The sequence below is a fragment of the Patella vulgata genome, chromosome 4 (genome assembly GCF_932274485.2).
Source record: "Patella vulgata chromosome 4, xgPatVulg1.2, whole genome shotgun sequence".
Classification (NCBI taxonomy): domain Eukaryota; kingdom Metazoa; phylum Mollusca; class Gastropoda; family Patellidae; genus Patella; species Patella vulgata.
The window spans coordinates 67171387-67198742 of NC_065882.2; the positions used below are offsets into that span (position 1 = coordinate 67171387).

The 27356-nt window shown below is 36.2% G+C and overlaps 1 protein-coding gene across 1 annotated transcript in view; it reads right to left on the reverse strand.

Moving 5' to 3' along the window:
• Positions 1 to 27356, reverse strand: part of LOC126818029 (C-X-C chemokine receptor type 4) — a 125900-nt gene that overhangs the window by 38036 nt on the left and 60508 nt on the right. Inside the window, exon 2 of the mRNA XM_050545202.2 lies at positions 24476 to 26009. Within this exon, the coding sequence (XP_050401159.1) occupies positions 24476 to 24945 (470 nt within the window). The 5' untranslated portion in view covers positions 24946 to 26009. The remainder of the gene's footprint in view (positions 1 to 24475; positions 26010 to 27356) is intronic.

Below are 27356 nucleotides of genomic sequence, written 5' to 3' on the forward strand. Positions count from 1 at the left end.
ATCATCTCAATGACTTCTGGGTGGAGAGAGAGAGAGTGAAATGGGGTTTAACGTCCACTCGACACTAACTAGGTCATTTCGAGACTAACATATTGTTTAATTTTTTTTATTTCAATAATTCGCTTGTGCGTAGGGGTCTTTAACAGTTGGAGGAAACCTGAGGACCCGGAGAAAACCCACGAGGTTGGACAGGCGACCCTACTCCTTGTCACGTACAACCGGGGAATCAAAACCCCGCCAGTTGACTCAATGACAGGCCGTATGATACACCGCGCGCGTGCTAACCATTCGGCCATCCAACCCCCCGAACTTCTGGATGGTGTTGTGGACAAGACTTCTTCCATTAGGACACATCAATGAGACAATATATTGTTGATATGTCATCTATCAAATTTTAATTAGTGCCCACACCACCCTACATTGTCAGGTCTGTATTCTATTGACCCAGAAATTTATGCCACACGTACTGTTTACAATGGAATCATCTATTTTTGTAGTATCTTATTCCATTTGTGAGCGACCTTCTTGTACTCGGCAGGTGGAAATAAATTCAGATTGTTAATTTTCATTTTAAATTAGAAATTATAGAAGTCATACATATGCATGCATGTATGTATCCAACGTCACTTGAAATTGTCGCATCCAATATCCCATACGATGTATATATTATGATTGTGCATTTAGTTTTTGTAGTCACGCAGGTGAACTTTAAAGATGGACAACATTTGTCAATTTAATTACAATTAGAGCGGGAGCCCATGGGGTTAATCTAGCTGAAAAGTGTACCAATTTTCTCCTATAGGGTATCAGTGCAAGTATATCTGGTAACATCAGAATGTAAGTCTGCCGGGTTTCCGGTGGTGGGTGTGGTATTCCACGCCCAAAATGCCATGCACCCCAACTACGCTAGATTAGTTCAATGGTGTACCACATGAAAATCCTACAGCAGTGTACCGTACATCTTCAGGTGTTACAAAAACACTGTAACAGACATTTCTAGTGGCGGGTTACCCTTGACAGAGCTATGTAATTGTCAGACATTTGTAGTGGTAGGGTATCCCTGACAAGAGTTATCTAATTTCCAGTCCACAGCTAGACTAGATTAGTTGAAATCTGTACCACCTAAAACAGCTTTGGAGTTGTTCAGTACCACCGCAGGAATCATGAATGACCACTAGCAGACAGTTTGTGCGGAGGGTAACCCCTTAAAGACACGTCCAAAATGCCCCCCCCCCCCACTACGATAGATTAACTGGCACCGTTCCCGTGGTCCCAAAAAATTAAAAATTGTGCCAGGATGCGTAAAATACTAATAAATAGGCACCTGTAATGTGGAAAATATTTCAAAAATAACATCAAGCTGTGGCTAAGTATAATAATATACATATGGATAATTTTAAAACGTCACCGTAGACTCGATTATCTACCTAGCGAAAATTAGTGAGTATTGTCACTGGTTGACGGAATCTAGAATAGTGAACTTTGATCCTAATTATTTTATTCCAACCCGTTTCTCGCCTTGGTATTATTATATCTACTTAGAGGATCGGTTTCAGATGAGTTATTTGCCCATGAGTTAGAAATCGGAATCAGTCCAGCTATTTGATAATCTCGCTTACAAACATGGACGTATCAGACTTTAGACATTATACTTAGTCATACTTTTGGTCTTCGAAGGAATTATTAGTGAGCAGAAATTCGCCCATGTATCTGTTATCACCCGTCACTTCATTCAGTTATATAAAGGGATAACTTGTGTTTTCCTTTTGCGTTTGTCACTTCCTATTGTTGAAACATTGATTACTCATCTATTGTTGCAATGATCTCTGTGATAAAATAATATTTGGAACGTGTTTAACCATTTCTATCACATATGTGATAATGACTGGCACCAATATTGTCCTTTAACCGTGCTACCTAGAGAACGCTCTGGTCTGAGAAACATATCAATAAACACTTATTAAAGCATTTTATTGACGACAGAAGAAACTATTAACGATGTCAACTCTAAACATTTGCATACATCAATTTCTCGGTTATCTGTTTAAAAATACTTAATTTGATCAAGCAACAGATTAGAAATACTAACAGAGACGAATAACTTCGTTTCCTCTGTTCGGTTTCGTGATTATGGCTTGTACAAATAATCAGATTTTCTTAAGTTCTAAAATTATATTATACTCAAGGTCCTTGGCTGTGTCGTGATGTCCCTTCCATTTTTAAAGTACCATCCGACAGATATAAAAGAAAACAAAAAAGGGATAGATATATCCATACTCCATGAGCCAACTTCCACTCTGCACCCCTTTAAGTTCTACTTCTATCGATGATACCCAGAATGACCCTTTTATATGATTTGTTGTTGGAGTAGCCTATTATAAATTGATCAATGAGTACAAGGCCAGGCAAAGTTTGAAAAACAGAACTATTAATACCAATCAAGATCACATTAAAAAGACCGTGCAAGCCTTCCGGCTTTATTTAGATGGATCAAATCACATCAGAGTGATCCTATTATCAACTGGAAATTTGAGAGATGACAAGCCAGTGAGGAAACCTGCCTTGGCATAAAGTTCGCTTCAAATAAACATACAGTGATTTGACACCTCATCATATTCAAATCAAATGAAATTTGGCAATATATTAATCTTAAAATATTTGCATTATTTTAATGGCCATCTACAATACAACACAAAAATACGGTTTTCGGTGTGTTTATACCGGCTTTTTGTCTATAACCACTGTCAAATTCAGCGTGAACATGGATAATTTGTATACCCATTAACAGTAATTAAATCTGGGCGAACAAGCCACAAAAGGTGTACACCTCCTAAGATTTCCTTTGGATAAACAAGATTAAAGTTACCAATATATCCAGTATGTTACTGATGACTTTACGTATAGTCATTTTTGATGAATCATACTGTTGATAGGATCCAGTATTTCATATACCTTAGGTTATCTAAATATACTTTTGGTAGATGCATAGATAGGTTACCTGTACTGTGTTGTTGTTTTTTTAATCCAAGGCAAGCCTCTGTAGCAACGAAAGCATGAACGTTTGAAATTACACTGTTTTATTTAAACCCAGTAATTTCAGTGAACACTTGAATCGGATTCTGTTGTTAGGATCAGAAATAGTAAATTGCAAAAGTACAAAATAAAAGTTGCCTAGTCGAAGTCATTGACAAATTAGTTCTAACAATACGAGTAAGTCTTACAATAACTAAAATATGGTTTGTGTGGAATATCCTTAATGGGACTCGAATGCACCATTTTAAGCAGTTGGTATCACTTGCAAACGGCAGTATTGTGAAATATGAATGTCTAATAGGAATAAGATCCAAAACTGTTTCAGTTCTGTACTCCGTACAGTACTTACAAAGATATGTGGAATAAAAATTTCATCGATCTATGTATGCTTCACGCTATGCAATAACCCCGCCGCCATTATGTTGTCCACTTGAATGTTATGATGGGCATGTTTTAAATCCAATTGAATCCAAGCTGGGACATTACCTAGCGTTGGTATTTTTTTTTATTTTGGTTTCGAAATTAAATGTTAAATAATCAATCTGTGTACATATTAGCATGGATAAAGCCGTGTGAAATTTGATATTTTATCTACAAATGCCAATGGCGCATCGTTACTTGAAGCTTACCATAAACAAGACTTAGTGATCAAGTAAGACATTTGATGGAAGCGATTTTCAATTTCCATTATACACTGAATAGAAAAATGTTTGTCATTATACCCCAACACTACACAAACAAAACTTAATTTCCCTTTTATTCAAATATTATATATACTTTGCTCAGAAAATCCCTTTTTCTTAGCTGCTTACGAAGCACTCTCTGATTCGAAATACAGTACCAAGTTTGCCATATGAAAACAAGAGAATGTATTTTGTTGGACTTATCAATCTATACTAAGTCGTATCGGGTTTAACTTGAGTAGGCTTATACGGAAGTCGAGCAGAATATAAATGTTGAATGGTGTTATTTCTAGTTGGAACTCACACAGTTGTAATGAAATAAAGAAAGTAAGGCTGTTTAAAATAATACTCTTTAAATATTTACACTACTATAAAGCTTTCCGCTACGTTCCGTGTTATCGGGGAATTATCAATAATACACTCTCTTTCTACGGTTGCCCCTTAACCAACACAAAAGCTGCTGTGGTTCAGACTCGAGCTTGCGACGTAGTTTATGTAACGTTTATCCCTGTTATTGTTTGCTGCTGTTCCATTATTTAATTTCTTGGTAACCAGGTGATTAGCTTTCAATAATAGTTGGACAATAAATAGGTTAATACGGGTGCAAAACATAAAAATATTTCTGGAAAACAAATGTATTAGTTCTAAATTTTACTTTCTTATCTTGCTTATTTTTTCCTCACATACAATAATTACAGACAATTATTATAAGTGGAAATGTAAAAACAATGAATATATTTCTGACGAGCCTTTAATTACTTATTCAGAAAACTTGCAAACTGCCAATTTTGACACAAAACAAGTCTATAGAATAAAAGAACCTATTGATTGACGTAAAGATGGCAATATTCCAGAATTTAATATTCAGAATGAGACCGATACCAATACAAATAAGATTTCATTTTTGATTTTGGTAGCCTCTTGTGTGTTCACGATTTTCTGTCGCGGATAGCCACGTGTTTCATTTCCGGATACCCATAGGTGTTCTGAATAATTATCACACGACGTCTTGATCCTCCCACTAATCTTATAAAGGACAATAACCGTATACAAATAATAGCATGCCCTTTTAGTAATTGTTGCTTAATGATTCTTAATAGAAGCACCTTGGCATTTTGTTATGTACTATTTAGTTTGATCACGTACATAATACGTACTACTCATATTAATTATTGTTGGTGACGCCGCAAATGCCGGTTGTTAACCTGAACTTAAGGAAAAGTCTTGATTATCTGAATAATAGCCAACAACATTAAAAAGGTCAATACCTATTTGTCACTACAAATTCCACGTAATGATATTTATTTAACATGTATAAAGCCATTTATTGTCATAGCCTTAAGCTAAATCAAAAGCTGAACATAATAGATCGGCTTATGATCAAATTATACTTTGAAAAAAACAGAAACCTTCAAAGATCACGAAATTCATAATAACGAACAATTTAGGTAAGCTTAGATGAAGGTTCCGGTACAATTCAAACGAAACCACCATTACAAAATGAATAGGTTTTTGGTGTATACAGTTCTTATAGATCATGTATAAAGCATTATTTGAAGTACAATCAGTGCTGAATAAAGCATTATTTGAAGTACAATCAGTGCTGGGTAAAGCATTATTTGAAGTACAATCAGTGCTGGGTAAAGCATTATTTGAAGTACAATCAGTGCTGGGTAAAGCATTATTTGAAGTACAATCAGTGCTGGTATAAAGCATTATTTGAAGTACAATTATTGCTGGTTAGCCATTTTTATACGCCCATAATATTTTCATGTGGACGTAATATGCCGTCGCCCCTGTCCGTCCGGACGTCCGTCTGTCCACAATTCGTTTGTGGACACTCTACAGGTCACAATGTTTTGCCGAAATTTGAAATATAGGTCTATCTACCAAGGGTCTCGGTTCCTTTTGATATTTACCATAACTTCATGGATTATGACCCCTGATTGTTCGTAAAATAACGTTTGTAGCTTGTGAAGACTCTAAGAGGTCACAATTTTCATCTGATTTTGTTGAAACGTGAAATCCATGTTTATAACCCAAAGAACTAGGTTCATTTCGATATTCGCGCATATCGGATCGTAACTTCCTGAATTATGGCCCCTGGTTGTACGAAAAATCGCGTTTTTAGCTTGTGGTTCCTCTAGAGGTCACAACTATAATCCGATTTAAAAAAAAAACCTTCGAATATATCATCGTAATGATAATTGAGTTCAAATTTCATGAAAATCGGACCAAAACTGCCGGACAAAATGGCCGTCCCTCGTATGCAAATAGTGTAAAAGTATACAGTCACAAATTTATTCGATTTTGATGATACTTGAAATTTATGTTAATATCCCAAATATCTTAACCCCTTTCGCTAATCGCGCATTTCAGACTATAACTTCCTGGATTATGGCCCCTGTTTGTACGAAAAATCGCTTTTTATAGCCTGTTCTCTATCCACCTGTTGCAAAATGTGGGCGTGTCTTCCCTGGCAACCGCTGGTAAATTTTGAACTCAAGATCACAGACCTTTTGATTTCAACCACGTCTTTTCCAGGATGTGTCTCGTAAAATAAACGCTTCCGTTTTCAAAGTCTGTAAAATCTATAAAAGATTATGGATGATCCACACACCAACCGAGTGATCCTGGTGATAATCCAGAAACTCAGAAATCGCGAAACAGGGTCTTAGGGAATAAACTTATTGTGTATAAATCATTATTTGAGGAATTGCCATTTGCTGGTTAGCCATTCCAAAAACTTTATTTCAGACCTCAAAATCATAAAGCTTTTCATTTCAACCACGCCCTTTCCAAGGAATTCCGCTATATGAATTAACTCAGATTTCGAAGTCTGTCATATCTATATAAAAAAAAGCAAACATGACCCAAAAGAACCAAGCGCTCCTGATAACCCGGTTGAAACTTAAGATACAAAGTTATTTCACCAAGGATTTACACAAACATATTGCAACAGCGTATGTTCTTTGATATTAATACCAGTCTACAGATTCTGTAATAGAATTATCAGGTGTGCATGAAAGGTAATCGTGGAAGTTAAAGAACAGATTTAGCTTTGTTTTGAATTTTTTCTTTACCTCAGATATCATGTGAAGTATCTTTACCTAAACAGACAGTCTTTTTATATTTTATCAAAAGGTAATAAAATAAAAGGTTATTGGGTCGCGAGAGATTAAATGCAAATATCTACTTACTATATCCACAAAAGTTTTCTAGTACCAGATAGTATCTATATTTCGAAAATACAAGTTTGCGAGTACGATATATTGGCTTAATAAGATGACATTAATAATCTATATATCTATGAGTAAATCTAAGCTTGCTAATAACAATCTTCGAGAATATGGACAATTCTGTGGCTCTACTAATCACCGATACACGCCTATAGGACTAGCTCCGACAAGAGGGGGGGGGGGATCACGTGGCTAAGTGGGTAAGACGCTGGCTCGCTAGCCTGGAGGTCGTGTGTTCGATCCCTGCATTGGCCTAGAAAGTTCATCCTGATTTTCCGGCGTGGTTTCCCCTTGGAGTGATGCAGAATGCAGGGCCTGACAAGGACAGCTGTCTAGTCGTTCGGATGGGACCAAAATTTCCCTCATAGCACACTGTATGGCATATGCCCGTCTTCATTGGCACAGTAGGACGTTAAACCCCATTTCATTTCATTTTTCCGACAAGAGGGCTAAATGTTTGATGATTGTGTTTGGTCTGGTCCATTGACATTTAATCGCCTGCTATGCTAATCTAAACAACATGTTTGAGTAGCATTATTACCCTGATATAAATGGTTCAATTAGATCAGAGTTGACTATAAACCTGTCTGCCATTGGGAGAAGCAAATTGATTTATAATTGTTTTGTTCTTATTGAATAACGTCCGCTTCCACCGAGGGTGATATCGCAGACAAGTTGTCTTATATTTCATTTTTTTATAATCTTGGCCCACGCGCAGCAGTCTTTCCAGTGGGAGGAAACCCACGGGGTTGAGAAGGCGCCCCTATCTCCAAGCCACATATGCTCACGCCAAGGATCGAAACCACAACCGCAAACCAGAGGTGACCGGTCAGCTAGAGATCGAAATGCGAATGAGGAAAGTTATCATCTGATCTGTATGAAATTTATTTGCATTATTTAAAATGGCGAAACAAAGTAGCCTACTGAATTTTAGCAATTTCAGCCAATCACTTCTAGAGTTATGGTACTTGTTTTACTTTGTTGAACTTCCGAACATTCGAATGACAAAAGTTATGTGAATAAGGGTGGGTTTGTATTGGGGGGGCGGGTATTTTTTGTAAATTATTTTGAACAGATCTGAATTGGAACCATTTTGAACAGATGAGAACTTTGATCTGAATTGGAACTATTTGGAACAGATCTGAATTGGGAGCTGAATTTGAACAATTTTCTAGAGATAAGGATTGGAACCATTCAAGCAACATCAACCATATTTAAGACGATATGCCAATGTGTTTTCAGCAATTTTGTGGCTTTAAAGTGCTCTCGATCTGTCCCTATTGGGCAGATCAACTATATTTCAGAAAATAAGGGCTATCAATTAAGTAAAGCTAAGAGATTGGTTTGAAATTCCCCAGAGGTTCAAACAGACATGGTTGATAAGAAATAGAAGCTTTTGACTGTTGGCAAAAAAAGTATTACTTTTGTATCACGTAATCGGGCTATTTTGCAATCACCCATGGTAACAAATAATTGTTTATTTGTTTACATATTAAACAAATATTGACAGATGCTTCCTTAATTCGTGGGGGGGGGGGCAGGGGTTGAATGGTATGGTTTCGATTCCCCGGCCGAAGTGACAAGGTGTAGGGTCGCCTGTCCAACCTCGTGGGTTTTCTCTGGGTCCTCCGGTTTCCTCCTACTGCTAAAGAACCCTGCGCGCATGCGAATTATTGAAATAAAATTGAACCATATGTTAGTCCCGAAATGGCCTTGTTTGTGGCAAGTAGACGTTAAACCCCATTTCCCTCTCTCTCTCTCATTCTTTAATTCCTAAAAATGAGAGGTTTTCTTTCTGGTATGATCTCAAGATTTAATTAGTCGAACTCCTTCAAAATATAAAGTGACGACAAACAAGATATATTTTTTCGATATGGGTATTAATTATCAACTTGTATTACCATTAACTAAAATCAAGACATTCGTTATATCCATCATTAGAGGTAATATAGACTGTGAATTTTCTCAAGACTTCTTTAAATGAGGGAAAAGTACTCTACTTACCGAATCAAGATAGTAAGATTTGATTTTTTCTTCGGAATTAAGAGGGTATGCTTTCGTCGCAAATTATTATTTTTCCGGCATCGTAATGGTATCATAAAACCCCTTAATGGAAGTCCAAGCCCTGGCATTTTATATTTGAACTACTTGAAAACGACTATTAACATTTAATGTGTTCGACTGATAATGAATCTTAAAACGCCTATATCTCATAAGCGAGCAATTGGAAGATTTATGTAACAGTGCACATACAACCCACGTGAGGCAGAATAGGGTAGCAAAGGCAAATGAAGTTACACTTCTTTCAAAAAGAAACCGTTGTATATATTCTTAGGTACTAAATCTGGTCTCTGAAACATTCGCCCTTTTAACTGTGTCGTGCATACCTGAAGCTCTGTGGTGAACTTGTAACCTATGCAGGTTTGGATGTCATTTCTCAGTGGCTCAATATTTTGATCCGAGTCTTTAATGCATTTGTCAATTATATATTATATATATATTCCATTATAGATTTACATTTACATTCGCATAGTTATGGTCCCGGATAAAGTCCACAAATTATCTCAAATTAAAGAGGTAGACACGTGATGATGCTACATAAACATTATCAGTATACTACGCCAAGGGAAAGCATATAAGTCATATTTCAACTATATATAATAGATTAATTCGGTTAAATTATAGAAGGCTAATACCTGGACAAATGATTTCCTGTAACCAAGCCATGCCAGTTCCGGCCAAAGTCCACATGGGTTTTCTCAAAACATTATCTCAAATTAACCGAAGAAGCGTACTGATGTTGTAAACATCAAATGTTTAATTTTCCTTTTGAAAGCATAGAAATCATATTTCAGCTAAATAATATTAAAATCCCCTCAAGATGAACATTATATTTTGGTTGAATTATAGAAGGCTAGCGACGGGGCCGATGATTTGCTATAAATACGCCAGGTCATCCGGTTTTCCTGGTTGCGATAGAACGGAATTGGTTTGTATATGTAAGGACTAAAGGCAACTTGTACGTGTTCTGGTGAAAAAAAAGAGAAAGAGTTGAGAAGTTAGGGATATGAGACGTTTGTTGTATTAACTAGATTTACGTTTAATCCACATAACGTTATAAGGTTAAAGACGAGATGTTTGCTGTCTCTACCAGGATGAGTATTAAATGATGTTAAGTGGTTATAAGGTTTACATGTTAACCTAATTTATACCCACGCGTCAGACATTCATTCAGCGATCTTTTTTCAAATAAATTTAACCTAGACATTTTAATATCGTCGATTGGTATGTTGCCAAACTAGATTTATGAATCGAGCCATCTTTACAAAAAGAAATTATGGAAATTTTACTCGATTCTGCCACTACAGTCAGACAGCATATAATATTTATGACAATCATATACAGCTAAATAATGAGTTTTTGGATTATGAAATTGGTATTACCGTTTTCATATTAGTTTGTGGCTAATAATGAAAGTAAACATTATCAGTACAAATATGATATATCGATTTCAGTTTTTAAATCTTATTATTCTGTCCTGTTGCAATGGGCTCCAGATTGTCCATTGCATGAAAATAGATTAAAGAGAGCGGTTGATACCAATTTCTCCCTGGCAAGGATTGTTATTGGGTCTCTTTAAGCGAGTTACTTTAATATCGACGTGGAAGTAACAAAGAATGTCGATCTTGGGAAATTTTCTGATAACCCAAGACTCCTAGAAAATAATGCAATAAGTTTATTTGATAGAAAATGAACAATTAAAATAATTTCCAACAAACGATATTTGAACATTCTTGCTTAATTATCTTCTTGATGAATATTTACGAAATTGTTATCATAATTTAACGTGTTGTATTTCTAGTAAAATATCAGCAAGGACAAAACATGCATTAATTAATTTAATACGCATGTATCATCACAATAGTACAACACAATCTGTAAATATTTTCTATAGGATTATTGATGACGGCATATTAAGTTACAAATTAACGTGGGTGTCCATTTATTCAGTTAATATGCCAGAGCTCTTTATGGGTATGTGCTGTTGGTTTTCCATTCTATGTGATGTCAACGCACACTGGTGATTTTTTTTACCAGATTTAATTCACAAGCAAACAGTTTTCAGGATACGTAATTTTCTGTCTGGCCAACGGTGCATTATATTGTTCGGTATCAAATGAACAGCATTTTAAATCCGTAGATTCGCTGGATAACATAAGGTTTCGGATTCGTCATAATCAAACACTCCTTAAATCGTGATCATGGCCGTTGTCGAGCATATTTCGAAACAATATACTAGAATAAAGATTTAAGTATCCATTTTCAGATCACACACGATCCAGACTACTTTCATTCTGGTCAATAATTTATTAAAATCTATCAATTCTAACTTGCATTATGGCCATTAAAGTTCAGTATATCGCATTTTGATCTTCCAGCATCATCTTTGCGCGACTTAAACAAATAAAGTAAAAATAATGCTATCCCTATTTTATAAACCAGCTCTTTCTTTTGTGCAGGGGGGTGGCCGAATGATTGGCACGTGCGCGCTGTATCATAAGGTCTGTTACTGAGTCAACTGGCGTGGTTTCGATTCCCCGGTTGTACGTGACAAGGAGTAGGTCGCCTGTCCAACCTCGTGAGTTTTCTCCGGGTCCTCAGGTTTCCTCCCACGGCTAAAGACCCATACGCTCAAGTGAATTGTTGAAATCAAATTGAACCATATGTTAGTCCTGAAATGACCTAGTTTGTGTCGACGCCATATCATAGGTCTGTCACTGGCGTGGCTTCGATTTCCCGGCCGACGAGACAAGGAGTGGGGTCGCCTGTCCAACCTCGTGGGTTTTCTCCGGGTCCTCCGGTTTCCTTACGAGCAGGCGAATTATTGATATAAAACTGAATCATGCGTTAGTCCCGAAATGACCCAGTTTGTGTCGAGTGGACGTTAAACCGCATCTCTCTCTCTCTTACATTATGTAAGATTTAAATAAAGAACTGATCGTTCTTGCTATACTAGTTCAAAAATAGATAATGCAAAATAAATATATTGTAAATTTAATTCAAATTAGTTTATTCTGAGCAAAGTTATCACTGTTTTTAGTTTGGCAAGATGTGTGCATTGATTGTTTATTATCCTAACTATGGTGCTGGTTATTCGAGTGTTAACCTCGCTTCACCATTTTTAAATTGAATCATTAAATGTCCGAACCGTTCTAATCTACTTCAAATCCGAGCCATCCGATGGCACCGAGAGTTGAGTATGATCTTGTCATGTTAATATATGTTTAATTAATAATGGGCAGATTTATTTCTTGAATAATCCATCTTTAATTGCATAATAGCAGTAGTCTTTAAATTAAAGTATAGTGCATATTATTTAAAGATTTGATAACTCTGTGACATAGCTGGTGTGTTCTACCTCTAAATATACACATAGTAATTGTTTTGTTTGAATAGCAACATTTTCTTATATTTTATGAATAAAATCTTTTCATAAATATTATCATAACCAAAGCATGTGTTACACAAATACCATAAAGACTACTAAACCAAAAACATTATTTGAAATTTGGCAGTATTAAAAGCATATTGTCATTTTGTTACAATATGGCAACTAAGCCATGAAAATAAATATTGGAGCTAACGGAAGGAAGGACGGGTCGGCGGTCGGAAAAACACTGGTATACTATTCTGGCAATAGGTTCAACATGACATGTGGTTTGTGGTAAAATATATACCACTTGCCATTATTTGTATTTACATAATATTCAGTTGGCGTGCCATGATGAGTGTGGGGGTGTAGCTTGTAAGGTTGATCGTGTATTGTTGTATAACCCAACAGCCAAATACCTGCATAGCTGTATCATGTGGTTAACACAGTTGTAAATAATACTGGAATACATAAATATGAATAGTGCAAGACGATTTATGATATGAATCGTTTCTGTTCGTTCACCGGACCCTGGTAGAAAACGTTTGACAGAGTACGGTTTAGAATCCGTGGACATCGTTCTATCAGAGACATTTCCTAAGGGAACTAGGAAGTTCCCATCATTTCCTCACCGCCGAAATCCATATTCCGAGAACTGGAATTAAAATTGTATCCATTCATACCAGTCTTGACCAGTCGATGGTGCTTCGTTTATGTCACAATAAATACATGTATATCCGTTTAGCCCCTCATAGACTACCTCCACGAAATGAAACGAAATGGAGTTTAACGTCTTAACGTTTCTGCACCGACTGCTGGATTAACGGTGGCGCTTCAGCATCCACGTGTGTGTGTGGGTGGGGGCCTTAGTTGTTTTTTTTTTACTTAACTAGCTAAAGTAGATATTGTTTTGGATACGTAAAATTATATTTCTACAAGATGCAGGTTCGGGTATGTTTTTCGGGGATTATGTGGTTTCTCCATAACGAGATTTATGTTGGAACATATTATCTTACACTATTCAAAGAGAAATGAAATGAAAATGAAATGAAATGGAGTTTAACGTCCTACTGTTCTGCTCCGAACTGGGCTAATGAAGACGGGCATACGCCATACAGTGTGCTATTAGGGAAATTTTGCCCGGACAGCTGCACTACGGCCTACACTTATATCGAATTTCAACTGTCAGGGGATATTTTACGTGCACGCCAATGTGTACACGGGACCCCAGTTTTCCGTCTCATCCGAGCGACTAGGCAGCTATCCTCGTCAGCCCTCCGTTCTGCATCACTGACAAGGGCGAATCACGCCGGAAAATCTGGATGAACTTTCTCGGCCACTGCAGCGATCGAACACACGACCTCCATGCTAGCGAGCCAGCGTCTTACCCACTTAGCGGATAATGAACAATTTATCTAGCCGCGGCGTGCTAGTTCATGTCCATGAGCATTATATGCATTGTAGATCTGCGAGAAATCTTACGACCTGTAAAATTGAAATAAATCACCTCTTTGCTAGATTTTATTTGAACAAACATCTGTAATGCCTTGATTTTTTTAGATAATACAAATGTTGGGAAGTGCAACGAATTTCATTCTATGCTTTCTCTTATGTACTTGAGGATACCCCTATTGACCCACGGAAGCGTCGGGTAAACACAGCATATGTCTAATTGCACCTTCGGCAATTTAGTTTCACAGAAAATAAGGTTAAACTGCACATCTTCAAGCATGGTCATTAGTGATAAGGGTTAATTATGGCCTCGTGCAACGGTCTTGGAACATATTTAACAGATTGAAAAAACTGAACTTTTCCTGCTCATCTGCCTACTAAAAGAGTTATTATATCCATTAAATTCGTAGAAAATTGCCATAATTTAAATATCCTATTTTTGTCGATACCACTGAAGAATCTTGTCGGTATCTTGTTTATTTTGACAGAAAGAGTTCGATATGTATCGATTTATTTCCCTTTAGACAACTCAACCACCACAATTGTAATAAGATGCTTATATGCCACATGGAGTTATGGTGCCACTGAAATTGGACAACCATTCTGCAAAGAATACTAATTATGTCATCGGTCCTGCTGGTGAACATTTATAGATGAGTAGTCGTGTAGTCTTGTGAATGGAATTTGTTTTTAAAGAAAATGATAATAAACACAATAAATTGCTCTCTGCGTGCATGTAAAATGAACAAAAAAATTGATGGCGTTGGAGTAACCACTGACTAGATTATCTTAAAGTTGCAATTGCAAATTTTCAAGTTATATTTTTAAAATGTATTAAAATAAAGCCTTAAAATAGATGGTATCCATAAACAGTCCTACCTTGTTAAAGAATAATCCTATTAATCCTATAATTCGCTATTGCCAGCTGAGAAATTGGCAAAAATATCATTTTTAACTTCAAATTCCAACGTTGGAAAATGGCTGCCCCATGTTGTCAATAGCAAAACAGGGGAGGTAATTGTGTTGTTATTTCCTGTGTCATAGATTTTTAAGGGTTGGAAATAATGCCCATGATCGTATAATAGTGATTTGATAACCTATTGAGCAAAAGACATAGAAATAATTATGTTTTGACTTTCGTAGAAAATTTGAAATTCTCGCTTTAACTTATTTAAGTGGCAAGGGGTCATGACATTTTGTTTTTAATCAACCTAGAAGAATGACGACAGCAGACGGCGAATCGCACCACATATCAATCACTTCCAAAAACAAATTAGAAATAGAACAGATGACAAGGACGATACTGTTAGGTATAGTACTTACTGTAATATAGTGTCGCAAAAATCAATCTTAAAAATTTTACATCCACCATTTAAAATAATTAAAAACTTTCGACTGTCTACAAAGTTAATGAACAATTGCAGGTCTATTAATCAACTTGGTAGTGAAGGTGTATTTATAACATTCTGTAAATTATATTCTTAGGCTATCACATGATTCCATATAAATCTTATTACTAATGACCATGCTTGAAGACGTGCGGTTTAACCTTATTTTGTGGAAAGCGAAATTTAGAAATTTTAATAACAAATTATATTTTCGTTTTTGTACTTGTAACAATTTTTATGATATCAGTTACAGCAAACGAAACTTATTAATTAGAAACCAAGATTCGTACTACATATAGCGGGGATTTAAAGAAATGAAATGTGATTTATTTAACGTTGCCTCGTTCGTTCGTAATAGGGGATCACGGTGGCTAAGTGGGTAAGACGCTGGCTCGCTAGCCAGGACCTCGGGTGTTCGATCCGTGCATTGGCCGAGAAAGTTCATACAGATTTTCCGGCGTGGTTCCCCCTTGGCAGTGATGCAGGGTGGAGGGCCTGACAAGGACAGCTGTCAGTCGTTCGGGTGGGACGAAAACCTGAGGTCCCGTGTACACTTTGGCGTGTCCAGTCAAAATTTCCCTCATAGCACACTGTATGGCGCATGCCCGTCTTCATTAGCCCAGTTTTATTTCCTTTCATTTCGTTCGTAGGGTTTTCGTCCGCTTCCGCCATCAGTGATATCACAGACAAATCCTTAGTTGCCTGCACCAGTCCGGTTAATGAAGACGGGACACAAATCATGCCATGTTCTTTGTGGGGAATTTTTGTCTGGACAGCGGCGTTTCCGTCTACTGTTCATCAAAGTTAAACTGTCAATGGTTCTTCTTATACATGTACACTGGTGAACCTCGATTTTTCTTCCTATCCTAACGACTGGTAAGGGCACCTAAACTAGAAAATCTCTAGGAACTTTCTCGACCAACACGGGACCTCTTTAGTAAGTGAGCTAGCGTCATACAGATTGAGTCAACATGGTTCCCGCGGGCATACTGTGATCTTGCACTTCTAAGTGTGACGATGATACTATAAGGTCACTTTGGTACTTGCAAGGTCACTGTTCGCCTGCAGGATGAGAGGGATACCAATTAACATCACTGGGCGATTCTAATTAACCTGTGCACATACGGTGTAAATGTCTAAATCATTTGTCAGATATCACTTATTCCAAAAATTAAATTTTCTAATATGTGTACATTTATGTCAGCATATCAAGGGGCAATTAACTCTGATTCTTCTCAATAAAACAAAATATCTTACGCTCAAACATATTTAATGTCCTAGATTCTGAATTAGAATTCTGCTCATATATTGTACTGATATTTTCTTACAATCCAAGAAAAAAATGACACTTTATTAACAAAAACAATGTACGATGGTTACAAGATTCGAAAACAATTTTATATGTGTGCATTGTAGGTGAATATAAAAAAAATTTTTGGTAAATAAACGTATAATTTCAGATTGAGAGTATAGGCAAGGTTTCTATTTATAATCCGTGTCACGGAGACAGTAAGGCGCATGTGCTGCTATTTAGTCTAAAACATGTAAAGTAAAAGTACGGAAATATCGGATGTCACTTAAAATACGCGCAATGTCCTACATGTGTAACCTTGACTTACTTATGACTTTGGAACTGAATAAAAGACTGAATACTCTAAAATATAGTCCATGTTTATATCCCAATGTTAAGTATTCCGATGGAGTCGTGTAGACTAGCTATAGCTGTTATTTATCAGACAAAGAATTTTAATTATTTCAATACTTGAAAAAATAAGTTTTAGTCACTTACATAAGTGAATGTGTAAAACGCCCAAGGTGATTTGTTTTCTCAATACGAAAAAATAACCAAAGCGTGAACTATTCGTCCGAGTTGCTATAAGCTGTGGCAAGCATCTTGAACTTGAAGGAAACGGGTTTGCTTACTGATCGAGTCTTACACATATTTATACTCACAATGTTAGAATCTTTGGAGCCGCGGCGGCTCAGTGAGTAAGATGTAGACTCGCTAACCTAGAGCTCCCGTGTTGGCCGAGAAAGTTCATGTGGTGTAGGACAGAAAGCCTGACAAGGGACAACATATGCTTGCACGTAAAAGTACCCTTGATAGTTGGAATTCGATTGAAGAGTGGGTCGTAGCGTTGCTGTCCTGGCACAATTTCCCTTACAGCACACTGTATGGAGTATGTCGGGGCAGAACAGTGGGATGTTAAACACCATTTCATTTAACTTTAAATGTTTAATCATTTGGGACGGAGGGGCTGACAAGGAAAGCTGTCTAGTCGTTCGGATGGGACGAAAAACCGAGGTCCCGTGTACACATTGGCGTGCACGTAAAAGATCCCTTGGCAGTTGGAATTCGATATAAGAGTAGGCCGTAGTGCCGCTGTCCGGGCAAAATTTCCCTCATAGCACACTGTATGGCGTATGCCCGTCTTCATTAGCCCAGGTTAGGAGCAGAACAGTAGGACGTTAAACTCCATTTCATTTCATTTCATCATTTGGGACGGAGGGGCTGACAAGGAAAGCTGTCTAGTCGTTCGGATGGGACGAAAAACCGAGGTCCCGTGTACACATTGGCGTGCACGTAAAAGATCCCTTGGCAGTTGGAATTCGATATAAGAGTAGGCCGTAGTGCCGCTGTCCGGGCAAAATTTCCCTCATAGCACACTGTATGGCGTATGCCCGTCTTCATTAGCCCAGGTTAGGAGCAGAACAGTAGGACGTTAAACTCCATTTCATTTCATTCAATCATTTGGATAAAGTATAAGGCGGGTATATTTGATCCTACAATTCGGAAATATCGAACAAAAATAAAAGTGAGCTGTAGAATGTTCTCATGGATGAAAGCCGGGTCGAGTCGTTCAAGAATAATAAGAAAACCACGGAAAACAATTAAATTTCCTGAAAACTTTGACTTGAATGTCGTATCCAAACCACACCAACATAAAGAAAGCTAGCAAGTTAGTACAATGAATACTAATTACACACTTGTAGAAATGAAATGAAGAGTGATGATTGAATACTAACTACATACTTGCTGAAAAGAAATGAACAGTAATGAGCTTCTACATGTGGGAGTATATCATCTGTGTCATTATAATGCGTGGTAGGTTTAGTCCTATTTGCACCGAATTAAAGCGGTAATTGGACCACCACCACATTCCTGAACTGTTGTCCTTGACTGAATATTTTGGAGAATGTTATAACCACACTTCGTTAAAGATATCTGTCGCCATAAATATTTACCCGTGGTCCCAATCAAGTAACAGTTACACAAGCACAATTACTACATAATATTAAATTTTAGTATGATAATTGACGGTAGTAAATAGTAACATGTGTGGTATAATAATGGAGGGTAGCAATATATTAGTATGAAAAGTAGTACAGAACAGTGACCCATAAGTAAATTGTAGTAGTAGTGGTAGTAGTAGTAACATGTGTGGTATAATTACGGAGGGTAGCAATATATTAGTATGAAAAGTAGTACAGAACAGTGACCCATAAGTAAATTGTAGTAGTAGTGGTAGTAGAAGTAGAGGTATAGTTGTAGTATCAGTAGTAGTGATAGTAACAGTGGACAATGTTTGTTTTATATAGTAACATATCATCCCAGTTTCCTCTTTTGTCGGCTGAAGTGAAACGAAATGAAATGGGGTTTAACGTCCTACTTTGCTGCACCAACCGGGATAATCAAGATGGGGAAATTTGTGCGTTTTGTTGCTGTTTTATGGTAGTTTGACGTCAGTGGCCGTTGTGCCAATATCTCCTACCGTTTAAATCAGATACTTCAGGGGGTGGGGGGGGGTCGATTCAAAATTTAACGAATATTTATTTACTACAGCAAGGAAAGAATTCAGAAGAAATAAATCTTTCCATACTATTTTCCCATAAACTTGAAAACTATTTAAAGCCAACATGCAAATAACTATCACAGATTTAAGAAATTGAGTGAAGATGTTTGCGTTTTTAATGTAATATTAAAAAGCTGTATGCAAATAGCTACCACAAATTAAGAAATTGAAAGAAGATGTGTGCATTTTTATTATATTATCTATGCTTACTAACGACCCGTTCATAAATGTATTTAATATAGTCAAGACCAAGTCTTATATTCGACGTTTCCTACCCTAGGTGACATACGAGTTAGTAAGATTATTACAACCATATGTATACTTCTGTGTTCTATATAGTAAATGAACAAGACGGCTCCAGTCTATCACGTTAACATTACAGATCATATGTAATAAGAACTTTGACATATATACTAATAACAAAAAGAATACCTGTGAATATGTCAAAGGTTAAAAAGTCTCTTGATATCAGTGAATCAACAGGTGGGGGACTAAGATGAGTCAAATTCGTTCACATAATCAGACCTTCATATCCGTGCTATGTTTGCCAGTCAAGCCAGATATGAAAACAAGACTAGTATATGGTCACATAGTTACGGAGCTTGGTCGATTTAAAGGGAATCTGTACAAATTGTTTTTGGAATCTTACATTCTAAACATTGTCTGAGGTGCTTTAAATCATAAACCTTACCAGTATGAAGTTAAATAAAAGGAAAAAAGGGCGTTTTATGGGAGGGAGTATTGTTCTTAATAACTACAACCGAGATCTCGGGTACAATTTCCCTCATAGCACACTTTATGAGACATGCTCGTCTCCATCAGCCAAGTAGGTGCAAACAGTTGGACGTAAGACACCATTATATTACATTTATTCATCCATTCTTAACTTCAATACAGGGAGCCACGGTGGCTAAGTGAGTAAGACGCTGGTTCGCTAGCTTTGAGATCGTGGGTTCGCTCCCGGCGAATTTCAACTGCCAAGGGATCTGTTACGTGCATGCCAATTTATACACGGGACCACGGTTTTTCGTCCCATCCGAAGAACTAGGTAGCTGTCCTTTTCAGGTCCTCCGTCCTGTACCACTGACAAGGGAAAACCACGTCAGAACTATCCTAGATAGAACGACCAGTGCTTGGATATTTAAAATTAAATACATCTACTTCCGTGATGAGAGCAACAAAACCTTTTTACACATGACAGTCAAAACAGTCATCACCCGGGAATATAATTAAATATTAATGAAAAACCATTAACATTTGAAAGCCCAAAGTTAATGTCCATCATTATACCGTTCACATTTTAAAATGCTTTCATAATTATAGTTGATAGAAGCGGTACGATTCAACAGAAATAGCTCTCTTTAAGGACATTGTCATATTCAACAACGCAGTAAATGTAATTAATTATGTATAGTGTATTCAAAACAACCTGAGACACGACTAATAGGTCTGAAAGATCGCCCGTTAAGCTCCTCGAAAACCGCTATTGACCATAATATATACGACTCAATATATTCTAGCACTGGATCGGGCTATCTGTCTTAAATTTTGAGTACAGTCAAATCTGTAACCAATCGATGTAACTTTAAAATCAATTCACTGCAAATCAAAAATTGTTTTGTTTTTGTTTTTTTTACCGAAAAAGCAAGATCCCCAAAGCGCTAATGCATCTTTAAAAATAAATGCGTTAAATCAATATAATCTGTTTTAAATATAAAGGAAAATGAAGATATCCTTGTTATGTTACCAAAATACAGTCTCTCTGTTACATTGATTGTGTTTACAGGTATTTGATATGAAGTATATACAATAATTAAAGACTTAAAGGGCCAATCCTGATAATATTTCGGAGAATAAAACTGCATAATTTTGTGTTAAAAGCCCTTAAAATCCTTTTTATTAGGGCCGAGCAACTAACTCAATATATGTGATACGTTTTTAAACACCTTAAACCTGTCAGTCTTTATCTGGAAATGGGGATCGGTGTCCCCAAGCTGTATTATGCAGTGTCTGGATAAAACCAAAGTTTTATTTTATAAAAATAATGTGTAGGTGAAATTTACCTTTTGTTATCAAGTACAGCACGTGGGTCATGCACTGTATAGATTATCAGGTAACCCAACGAAAAAATTGACCAGAAATCTTAAAAGGGTTACGTGTCCGGATAAGCAGTTTTGACGTTCATGTCCAAACGACTCAATATTTTGAGACTGTGTTCAAATCGGGATAGTCCCTTTAAACCATGTTATTTTGAACGATTTCCTATAATAAAGACCTTTAAAAAATATATTCCCAACTAGATGCTAGCTTTTCAAAATGCAAAGTAAAACATAATAATGTTATTTTTAACTGGTATGATAATTTATCTACACTAAGAGGTTGTTGTCTTATTCTGCACAATAATACAATATATGGTCGACTACATGAACTCACATACACTTAAAGATAATTTACAGAAGTGTAACCTTTATGATCGACTATTTGTATTCGCCCACTCTGAAAGATGACAGACAAGAATTATGTAGGATCTATGGAATTTATGTACTCCTTCCCATACATTTGTGGGGGGGGGGGATTTTTGGTTGAATAGTTTAACGCTTAAGAAAATAACTTGTCATTGCGTTAAATGGGGAGGTTTCGATTCAAAACCTATACGTGACAATGAGTAGGATTGTCTGTTCAACGCCGTGTGTATGGTTACTTTTGGGTCTTCTTATTTGCTCACATAAAAACATGTCATAAGTCATAAAAGTACCATAGTATAATAATAATAATAATAATAAAAACTTTATTTAATGAGGCAACGTATTTAGTTTGCAAAAAAAAAAACTAATCTTCCATAGGTCCCTCCTAAACTACAAAGACATATATACATGTAATATCAGGATAAATTTAAAATCATTAGAAATGCAATAGCATTTTAAAGTGGGAAGTTTGATAAGTCACTCCCAAACTACAAAACATATACATTATACAAGTAGAATATAGGAAGAACACTATAATTACACACAAAATAAAATAGAATGCAGTTGCAAGTTACAAATAATAAGTATGTCATCAGTTGAATATTATGGTTCCTTCAGTGTGCAAAATAAATGAGTTTTCAGTTTAATCTTTAAATTTTCAACATTTTTACACATCTTTATATCAAAAGGCAGATTGTTCCATAAAAGACATGCAGAATAATGAAAAGTACGTTTCATGGATTCCGTTTTGCATTTTTGAAGAAAAAGAGATTTACTGGTCTGTGAACGGAGCAAGATATCCGTTTTGGAAACAAGAGATTTTTCAATAAAATGGAAATTTAGATAAAGTGGAGTATTAAATGTAATAATTTTGAATGATAAGACAATTTTATTGTAAAGAATCCTCTGTGTAAGGGTAAGCCAACCGAGTTTAGTAAATAAAGAGGTGGACGGAGTGCATCCAGAAATTTAGAATCATACTCGATAGTGGTGCGAATCATGCCCCCAGCCCCCGAAACGAACAACAAAAGGGAATTGAACCGTAAATTACATACTTCTTGCCTACCATTAATAATGGTGGTTTACTGATTTTGGTGCTTCCCCACTAATTATGAGAACCGGGGTTCAATCTATGCCGTACGAGGTCCTGTAATACCGTTGACAGTTGGAAATGGAAATAAGCGTGCATCGTACCGCCACTGTTGGCGCAAATTTCCCTCATGGTGTATACCATTGTCACCACGTTAAAGATCCGCTGATGGCTGGAAATCGAAATAAGCATACGCCGTAGCGCCACTGTTGGGGTAAAATTCCCTCGTGGTGCATACTCGTCCTCGTGGTGCAGATAATGACGTTTCAATGGCGAAATGTATAACTCCGTATAGAACCTAAAATAACTAAATCTTATGGTTTCCTCGGCAGAACTAAATTGCTGATTTATTCGATTAAATTCTACTTAAAGAATTCGAAAAGTTTAATAGATTTATAAGAGTTATTTTATTCCTCTGCGACATAACATTAGCTACAATGGGTTATAGTTCCATATGTCAGTGATTATTTACGTACTTTAAAATAATAATATAATAATAATTATCAATATTTTTTTATCATGCGCATAAACTCAAGTTTTACTGCCCTGCTGGTTCCAGATTAATAGGTGGTTATTTCTTTCACGCGTGATTTCGGAAATGAAAGATTTTGGGCTGGGATTTGAAGATTACCTTGGATTTTAAAATTCTCATTTTTGAAGGAAGTTGATTCCATAAAAATAGTTATAGGTGGGCAATGTCTGTATATAACGATGTAGTTATTATGTTCTAGACATGTAGTATATTTAGTTATATTAGAAAAAAGGCATTATGGTAAATCACCATTCCATATAGTTCAATACGTTCTCTTAAATACAGATGGGTTGGGGCAGTGGAATAAACAAGTACATATATGGGGTTTAACGTCCTACTTTTCTGCGCCAAGCGGGCTAATGGGGACTGGCCTATGCCATACAGTGTGCTATGCGGGAAATTTTACGTGCAGGTCAAGGGATCTTATACATGCACATCGACGTTTACACGGGTCCTAGGTTTTTCGTCCGACCTGACGCTGTTCCTGATCAAGCCAACAGTCCTAAGCCACTTAAAAAATCAAATGCGACGTCTTGAAAGAACCTAAGCCCCCTCAATGTCTCCTATTTAAAGTTTACCATCTAGAGTGTTTGGTTGTCTGAAAGTGAAGTCCAAACTATCGTTACTTTTGTCGTGAAAGGTGCCGTGCCCAAATCGTCGTAAGCTTGATCTTTCAAGAATATAATTATTTGTCAAATGTATACACTATATAGTCGTACAAATACTACGTAAAATCACTGAAATAATATGTCAAAATAGCATTATATAAGCTTCCGTGAAATTTTCAGCTTGACCATGTGTCCGGAACCTCGCGATGTCGAATTCAGAAATCTTGTCGGCGTCACTGCTTAAGAATTTAGCACCGATCCTAAAAAAAAATGCTTTATCTACTGGCCTACATATGATTTGACCAGTGTGAAAGAACATTTGCCTATATAATAGTTTTAATCATAATAGAAATATAATGATAGGTAAACTATAGGCAAGATAAGTATGTCGTTATTATTAAGATATAAAACACGTATTACGGTGTTTACGACAAAACATATGGTTTTTTTTCCAAATACAGTGCCCGACCTTGTCTAATGGTGAAATCGAAACACTTTACTGGATTTCAGTATAATACACTATTTCTAGCTCAAAGTGGGTTTGGTGTTGGGGTCTGAGAGAGCTGGTGGAGAGTGTTAATCGTCGAAAAGTATTTGTTGCTTATATAAAAATGTTCAGCTTGCATGGAACTATGGTAAGCCGTATACTTTAATGGAGGCGACATACAGGTACATGTATTGGAATTAAAATCTTACTTACCTTTCTATTGAAACTGCTGTTAAATTCAAGACCGAGGAAAAAGCAGATAACATCTCCACATAACCTGATAGTTTACAGAGAAACGGACCTATTTCCCAATGTCCTATAAAATATCTTGATGTCTCAAAAGGTACACAAACCATTAGGTAAAGTAAATCAGCTATTGCCAAGCTGACCATGAAGGATGCCGTCACACTTCGTGATTTACGATCACCTAGCATGGCAAATATCACCAACGAATTTCCGATGAGTCCAATTAAAAACGCTGCACCATATATGGTAACAACTGGAATAAAATGCGGTTCCTTTATCCATGGTTTTCGTAGATTGTCCACGTCCCCGTCATAGTATATTTCGTAATCACCCACCGGTTCCTGGTAGTCATCTTCGGAAGTTAGTAAAAATATGTTTTGTAAGTCCGTAATATTTCCACTTCCATCGGAGGATCCATTAAGGTTCATGTTATTCATCGTACGATTATTTTCACTAAATGATATTCAATACTTTTAATTTCACGCATGTCATCCGGCAGGGATTTTAAAATGAAATTCAATTAATGTTTAAACACCCGTTTAATTTTATTAATTGCGAGATACACAAATTCAAATCGGGTTAAGTTCAACGTTTTAAACAATGAAAACTTTAGTTCTTCTTGCTAATTAAAGACTTCGACAACTTTCTTTGCCCTCTAAAGGAAATCTTTCATTTCTACTCACGTTTTTGCTACTATAGTAAAGCCATCAAGTTAGTCGCCGTTTTATCGATTCCGCCAGTACAATCCTTCGAGTGGAAGAGCACGGAGAGCAAGATCAGGTATATATCACAATTCTTATCAACGTAAGTATCACGTCAATGCATTTAATGAATAAAAATCCTTCTAATAATCACCCTAATTTTCTATAATTTAATTTTTACATTTTTTTTTCTTCGTTACTTTAATAAATCTATTACTTAGCACAAACGTAATATGTGAAGTTAACTAAGATATTTATCCATCCAATGAATTGTTTAAGAATAATAAATTTTCTCTAAAAGAGCACATTATGTACCATGCACTTTTTCACTAATCACTGCCCAGTGGACTTATTCCACCGAATTTACCATACTAACTAACGTATCCTTGAGGTATTGTATTAGCTATACTATGCTTAAGGCCTTGTACCAGGTGTTAGTATTTGATAGCGTTATAGCGATAGGCTACTTCAAGTGCTGACATCCTTTTACGCTCCAAGACTTTTATCTAGTACAATCATACATTCCTAATCAGAAGCGCTGTCGATAAGAATGATTATATGGTACCGATGTTTTATTGAAACGAGTGCTGTAATGCATACGTCTCTATTCTTCCTTGAGTTAAGAACCAGTATTAATACATATATTTGACTTATGGTAGTCGTGAGTTCAAGGTATGAAACGGTCTGCTCAACACAGTGCCAACAACCATTATTAGTTCCAGCATTGCATTTAACATTCACTACACCACACTATTTCAACCACGTGTTTTTCATCAAGACCCGCCCACTTCGTGCACTACCTGAAACAAACATAAAAAAAAGTTCAGTTGTAAACCAATCGTTGTGAGGTTAATGCATTTCATTTTTATCTTAATATCCAATGAACATTTATTTTACTAATTGAGTTGTAACTGATTTACGGGCCAGGCAAACCAATATGAATGAAAACCGTGTAACGTACGCCAGAAAAATTGATTATTTTTTTTAAAACAGACCAACAGACACGGCTCTGCATGTGTGTAAGAGTGTGTGTGTTATAGTTCTTCTATTGATAGCTAATTTGGGAAAAAGAAATGAAAACATACAGTGCCAGACTGGTGATAGATATGTTATCTAATAAAACGATTAGAATACGTCATATTCCAGGTCAAACGATTATTTTCTTTCCTGTCGTGAAATAAATAAATAGGTTAAACCAGTACAACTAAATACACGCAGTTATTATTAATATCAAGTGGGATGAACCGCACACCATGTGATTTTTTAACATAATGATATATAAATCAACGTGTATGTTTTTGTAAAGATGTATAATGCAGGATTTAGATAATGAGCTGACAGTTCTTGCTTAATATTAGTTTAAAAATAGATAATAAAAAAAATGAATATATTGAAAATTTCAGTCAAATTACTTTATTCTGAGCGAAGATATGACTGTTGATAAGAATAGCGTAGCCTCGATTGTCCATTTTTAAATTATATTATCCGGAAATTTAGAGAGTTGATTATGTACTTGGGATGTGAATAAATGTTTGATTAATAATTTATATAACATTTGAAGCCAAACGAAAGACCGGCGGCAGGTAGATTTGCACACATTGTCATAGGTACGTAAAAAACAAAATGTAGACACTTTGTCAAGCAACAAAGTATCCTCGGTATCCTTTGGTTCATCAATGGGGTATTCGCGTATTCAAATTATCTGCCCTTGATTCTACGAACCAATCAAAAACCAGTTTACAAACCAGTCTTAGCCCCATTGTTTATGTTCACGACAATATGGCGATATGTTCGATCGATTATGAGAAAGTTTGCAAAAAGTTTAAAGGGACTATCCCGATTTTAACAGAGACTCAAAAATAAAAGTCAGAGTACGTATGAAATTTAAACGCCAAAATATAGAGAAATGGTGCAATTACCCTGTCTCAAAATTTTAGCTCAAAATACTGAGTTGTTTGGACGTAAACATCAAAACTGCTTATCCGGGCACGTAACCCTTTTAAGATTTCAGGTCAATTTTTCCGATGGGTGATCTGATAATCGATTCCCGTTCCTTTTGAGGCTTATACAGTGAATGACCCATGTGCTATACTTGATAACGAAAGGTAAATTTCACCGACACATTATTTTTATAAAATATAAGTCTG